Consider the following 6816-nt stretch of genomic DNA (forward strand, 5'->3'; position numbering starts at 1 on the left):
GCGGAAATTAGCACATTCGTGGTATTTTTCTATGAGAAATATCCACAAATTCCTGGGTTTTTTTTTATCAATTTCATCATAAAATGCACTTTTTGTGATAAAACTATTAAAAAAACCAAGTATGAAAATTTTTAGTTTCTTGAGTTTTAACTAACAAAATAGGCTGTTTTTAGCGTTTTTATAGGGGTTCCAAACATTCGCGGGTTCTAACTATTCACGGGGTGGGGAGTCTGGTACGCATCCCCTGCAAATACGGAGCTCGACTGTATTCAAATAATTGTGCTTTTAAACTCTTCCTTTTTCATTTGGAGGTAAGGACCAATTTCGAGGTCCTTGCCTACCCATCCTCAACCGACAGGAGGTGCCGGCGGAAGTGCCTTCGTCGACATGCCCGTCACATCCTCAAAGGTGCGCTTCTCTCCATAAATAAGATTCTGATGGAGAATCAGGTCTTTAAAAGGTAAATTTCTCTCTCTCTCTCTCTCTCTCTCTCTCTCTCTCTCTCTCTCTCTCTCTCTCTCTCTCTCTCTGTTTCCTAATTTGTAATTTTGTTGTAGACTAATTCGGTTTCATGTCACAAGATACATATAGTTCTGTAATTCTGTGATTTGACAACTTTTTTCTGAATTGTACCAACTGTTGTCTGATACTGACCCTCTGGTTACATTACTCAATCTTTGATAACAATGTTAGTAGAACAAGTATAAATGTTATCAGAACACATTGAAGTTGTAACTCCATGTACATATATATACATATAGTGTATATATATATATATATATATATATATATATATATATATATATATATATATATACATATATATATATATACAGTGGCCCCCAGTTTTACCCGTTTCAGATTTCTACGGTCCACTTTGTCATGGATTTTTGAGGAACACATTATGTATTCACTTTTCCATGGGGAACCTTCACTAGTTTGTGGATTTTTCCTTGGGCAGTATCTCTAAGATTATCACTTAATTCGCTTTTTTTCGTAGAGCAACACTGTATTTACAGATTGACATATTTTCATTAAAATACTATACTAATTACTGTTTTTTTTTTTATTAAAATATAAAAGAGAGAGAGAGAGAACTGTGGTTTTTACAGCCAGATCTAAGCACAGTATAAATGGATTCTGTGAGTGAAATAATGTTTCATTGATATTTTGCTGTTTTTTTTTTCATTGACTGATATGTACATATACTGTCTGGGAGAGAGGGAAACTGTGGTTTTTACATCAAGGTTAAGCACAGGATAAATGGATTCTGTCAGTGAAATGATGAATGTTTCATTAATATTTTGATAGAATTATAAGATATTCTCTTGTGTACTGTTATAACATGTGTGATAATCATAGTCAACGAAACTAGGAATGAAATACGGTATAATTAGTCAGACAAAGACAAAAATATGGCAACCATCCTCCGTGATCAGTTTGAACTTGCTGGATTTGTTTATGTTTGTGTTTTTTAATGTTTATGCTAAAATAAATGATATTATTTTCATTAAAAGGATATGTACATTACAGTACTGACAAATAAAAGACAGAGAGAGAGAGAGAGAGAGAGAGAGAGATCTTTCCTGTTCTAGATTCAGCACAAAACTACTATATATTTCGTGAATGAATACACAGTACATTTATGATAGAAAATTATTTACTATTGTACTAATGACAGTATCGTACTCTAATGTTAATGAATAGATACAACAAAGTACAGTAATCAAAGTGTATTTTTGTATTGAGAATCAGCTGATGACTCTTATCACTGAAAGAATTATTTGGGAAGATAATCTAGTTTCTATAAGAAACCAATTTTTAATATTGTGCATAAAGGTTGTGATACAGTAATTCATATTTCATTGAGAGCTATAATACTGAAGCCTGGAGGTTTTAAGTTGCCTACGTAAAATTCGGATGGATTTTTAGATATTATGATGGTGATTACATCAATACAGAATACAGAAATGGATTTTGTAAGTGAAACGTTATAGATGTATTGCTGTGTTTTCTCTTTAAAGTACTATATGTAGAGAGAGAGAGAGAGAGAGAGAGAGAGAGAGAGAGAGAGAGAGAGAGAGAGAGAGAGAAAGGCAGAAGAACTTTTAATAAAAATATGGGAGATGATGGACTAACCATGATGCAATGTAAACCAAGAACTTACTGTGGTAAATAATTTCTTTTTTCATAAATGAATTTGTATAAGATCACAAAAATACTAAGATGACATAAAACTACTAGCTTAGTGTTTGGAGGTACATAGGTGTCTCGTTATTCTAAATTACCTACGTATTTTAGATATGCTCTATACAATAGCACAATGCTAAGATACGTGCCTGTACAGTAAATATCATTTCAAAGTCATCTAACTAAACAGGAAATATCAGTGTACATAATGCAGGCACAAAACGATGTGCAAAGTTACGTAAGCCAAAGAAAATGTGCGTCTGAATGGTAGGGGATACTTAAGAATAACGGTTGTCGGTCTGTATATAATATCGTAACATGACTTTGAAATGAAATTAGGGTGTTCTTGGATGATATTTTGAGGTATAATTTTATTTGAACTGTCAAGTTTAGTGATGAACTGTTAAAATAGGCAGTTATAGGTATTTCAGGGGTGTATACAGCCTACTTAGTAACAGTTTTGGTGAGTAGTGTTCTGTAAGGTTACTTTGGGATATTTTTGGGTGTATTTTTATTTGAAATTGTCTTAAATTGTTTTAGTATGATAATTTAAGGTATATTTTTTAACTGTTAAATTAAGCAGCTAAATATTAAAACAGACAGTTATAAGCATTTTAGTTTAAGGGGTATTGGGTATTCGGCAGTTATACGCCAGTTATAAGCATTATTGGGCGGGTTTTTGTATTTCCGCATTTTTTGCATTTCTGCGGCAGGCTCTTGAACCTATTCCCGCGTAAAAGTTGGGGAGCACTGTACATATATATATTATATATATATATATATATATTATATATATATATATATATTATATATAGATATATATATTATATGTATGTTATATATCTTTTCAATAGCTAGATTAGTTTAAAACAGAAATTAACAGAAAATAACTAATGAAACTTTTATGTACTTATCAAAAGTCTTATTGTGACTATAGTTGTCTTTATTGGCAGTAACTCCAATGGTCACAGCTATCAAGTCATTCAAAAGACGCTAAAAGCTCGACGCAGGATGACTGAAGCGTGCCCAGATGGATATGTTTACGTCTCTAATAAATGTGGTATGTACTTTTCGTACACGGCTTTTTTTTATGATTCCAGTTGTTGCTTCAACTTTGGAGGCTTTTAACTTGTGTCATTTGCTATTCTCATTAGAAACAAGCTAGCTTTTGTCAATATAAGCTGCACCTTTTAGTCAATATGTTACTATATTCATGGAGATTTGTCTTTATTTTTCTACCTAAACATGTGTTATTGTTCCACATATAATTACATGGTATGAACAACAAGTAAAGGCTTTGAATTGGAATTATGTGAATATTATTATTATTATTTTTATTATTATTAGGTAGTTTCTCTGAACCACAGATATGAAAGTTTCTTCTCATTCATCTTGCTTTAGTGCTGTACCTATAAGAAGAATGTAGGATATTTAATACATTAGAGGGTGTACTCATGAAAATCAAATTGAAAACAAAGAAAGATTGAAAGGTGTGGCAGAGAGACATTTAGCAAAAGTGTAAGTAGCTCTGGTAATAGCTGGAAATTTGGAAATCTGAGCATTTGTACTACTGTCTTAATTTTGGAAGAGAATGAAAATATTAAGCATGCACCATGGTGAATCACAGGTTTTAAAAAATTGGGAGTGAAAGGAATTGCTTTTGAAGTTTCAAATATTTACCCAACTGGTTTCAAAGGGAAAGAAAGGATGATTTGGCAGTGTAATCAGAATATGTATGTGATACAGAAAAACAGCACTGATTATTTTATTAGTTGTAGGCACCCAGAATGGATGAAGTTGGATTAGCTCACTTTAAAGGGATTGAATATTGGCAGAACATGGTTAGATTATATGTGTACATCTATAATGGAAGAACATGGTTAGATTGTATCTTTACATTTAGTAGTTTGACAAACAAGTCCGGGGATGTAATGGTAAGAATGGCAGATCATTTCTTTGCAAGAGCAAGGATGAGATCATTGTTTACATATAGAGGAAAAAGCCATAGAATATGAACATTATTTACTACATTAAAATGTGTTGTTGTAGTTACTGTTGTAGTAATAAGAGAAGTATTATAAGGTCATAAATTGGTAGGAAAAAGAATTGTAGGTTGCTGCAAGAAACTGTAGTGAGAGCTACATGAAGCTTAATGCGACATTCATTGATGCAGAGAATGATTTGTTTCTGTAATCTTAAGTTCCATTGACTTTATGGATATTGTTGATGGAGCTTATAGAATACTTTTGATAGAATTATTGGAGAAACATTCAGGATTAGTAAAATTCTAATTTTGCTAGTATATGCATTTTGAAAATGGTACATCTGGAATAATGCCTTTGAATCTATCAATTGATTTAGTAGAGTAAGATAGCTTAAGAAAAATTAGATATTTTTGTCACACTTTTGACACTGAGGTAGATGGTTGAGTGATTGGTTGAATTGAAAATGATGTCTCAGATGAGGTTCGGCTGTTTTAAGTACCAGTAGTAAGTAGATAATGGCATTTTGGGTAGCTTCGTTTTACAACTGATAATCTATTTTGTTAACAGTTGCCTGCAGCTTGGGATCCTACCATGACACACACAAGGACTTATGTGTTGCTTGTTCTCCTGGCACCTACCAACCATTAGAGGGCCAACTTCACTGTCTTCCTTGTTTACATCCACCAATTTCAGACACATCTCACCACTTCATGAAGCAAGGAGCAACCAGTATCTCTGAATGCTCAGGTACTCTCTCTTTCTGTGCCTCTCTCAAATATTTTTACTTCATGTGCCTGAAAAAATATCAAAGATTATTGTGAAATGAAATTCCATGTCATTTTTAAACATTTTCCTTAGTAGCAGGTGTAATCATATACTTATTTACAAATGAATAAAAAAATTTTATTCTACAGATACATGTCCAGCTGGGCACTGGAGCACTGATGGGTTCAGTCCCTGCCAGTCTTGTATTCCTGGAACTTATCAGACTTACACTGGTCGAGCGAGGTGTCAGCCATGTCCAGAAGGCCATAGTATTTCTCCTTCTGGTGCTACCTCTTTCTCTCAATGCTTCAGATATGGTAAGCAGTTGGAGATCCTGACAAGGAAGAATCTCTCTCTCTCTCTCTCTCTCTCTCTCTCTCTCTCTCTCTCTCTCTCTCTCTCTCTCTCTCTCTCTCTCTCTCTCTCATTTGCCATATTTTCAGGCCTGTCAGAAGTCCTTTGAAGTCTTCAAGAGAGGGATTATTGGGATTTATTACAATTGTTCATCATTGGCAAAGTTAGGAAAACAGACAATAAACTTGAAGTTGTTAACAAATTTATAAAATAATTCACCACAGTAAGTTTAATGTATACTAATGGTTGTGAACATTTAAGTCATTCCATTCTAGTTTTTATGTTATATCAGTTTGGTGTTATTTCCAAGTATTCTTGCACTATTGTATTATTTTGTTCAATGAATATGATCTTTTGAACATTTTTGACATCAAACTCTCTTTTTCTTATGTAATTGATTTGGCTTTGTTATGCTGACATATTTTGTAATTCCATGGGATTTATTTTTTACAACATATGTTTTTCAAGTATTGCAGCTAATGAAATATAATTACAGTTGTATGATATTATATTGAATGGTCTTGATAGAGACTGGTGCTAGGCAAAAATATTTTTAATTGGTGAGTTCTCTTTCACTAGGGTGAAAGTTAAATGTCAGTAAAATTTATGCCATGGAATATCAATTCTCTCAGTTGCATTAAAGCTGTCATTGGCTTGGGAAACAAGGTGAAGGATTCAGAAAGTCTCAGACATTTCCATGTAAACATTTCTATGTACAACGCTATTGTTAAGAAAAAGTAGAATACTATTCCATACTAAAGCAAAGTTGGAGAGATGGAATCAGCAAGTACCACCCTTCAAGTCTTCTATCATGTGAAATAACAGTATAGATGTGGAAAGCCACTTGTTCTGCAGTGTAACAGGAGGCTAGCACCTCTTTTGTATTTTTGTCACACATGACAGAAAGAGACGAATCCAGTGAGGACATTGAAGGAGAAAACTCCTTAGGGATGGGATCTTGGAGTACACCAGTTAAGCTCTGTTCACCCTGGATATTTGAGGGAGTCTGATTATTGCATTAACAATAGTGCTTTTACTTTTCTTGCTGACATCTTTAGCAGCATCTGTCCAGGCTGGAAATGTATGGAAACATGGGCACAGGCAGAATGATTTCCTCCCTAACTGTATTCAAGACATAAGTCGTTATCATTCCACAGAGACAGTACAACAGCTTACCTCTTTATGTCTGTCAAAGAACTTACCAGTGATAGGTTCTTAAAAAATGCCTGCTTACAGTAGCAAATGCAGAATTGTGAATTAACATCTCCAAGAAGGGTTGGTGTCTGGAGACTTAGTCTTAAGGTCTTAAAACCAATAAATAGATTGGTAAATGGATAGATGGAGTTTGTAAAAAATGAACAAAAATGGGAAAACGAAAATAGAATTATGTACTAATGTGGAAAGATTAGAAATTGGGGAAAAATTGTTGAATTAGTACATTATCTTCATGTGTAACCATTTTTCTTTTCAGATGAAATATGTGATCGAGGTGAATATTTTGATTCTGAAGAAATCCGTTGTG

The 6816-nt window shown here is 33.5% G+C and overlaps 1 protein-coding gene across 1 annotated transcript in view; it reads left to right on the forward strand.

Moving 5' to 3' along the window:
- The window catches only part of LOC135210331 (signal peptide, CUB and EGF-like domain-containing protein 1), a 222195-nt gene that overhangs the window by 203818 nt on the left and 11561 nt on the right, over nucleotides 1-6816 (forward strand). The window contains exons 17-21 of the mRNA XM_064243219.1: nucleotides 312-460; nucleotides 3144-3250; nucleotides 4743-4922; nucleotides 5090-5257; nucleotides 6766-6801. Of these exons, the coding sequence (XP_064099289.1) occupies nucleotides 312-460; nucleotides 3144-3250; nucleotides 4743-4922; nucleotides 5090-5257; nucleotides 6766-6801 (640 nt within the window). The remainder of the gene's footprint in view (nucleotides 1-311; nucleotides 461-3143; nucleotides 3251-4742; nucleotides 4923-5089; nucleotides 5258-6765; nucleotides 6802-6816) is intronic.

This window comes from Macrobrachium nipponense, chromosome 39, assembly GCF_015104395.2.
Source record: "Macrobrachium nipponense isolate FS-2020 chromosome 39, ASM1510439v2, whole genome shotgun sequence".
Lineage (NCBI taxonomy): Eukaryota > Metazoa > Arthropoda > Malacostraca > Decapoda > Palaemonidae > Macrobrachium > Macrobrachium nipponense.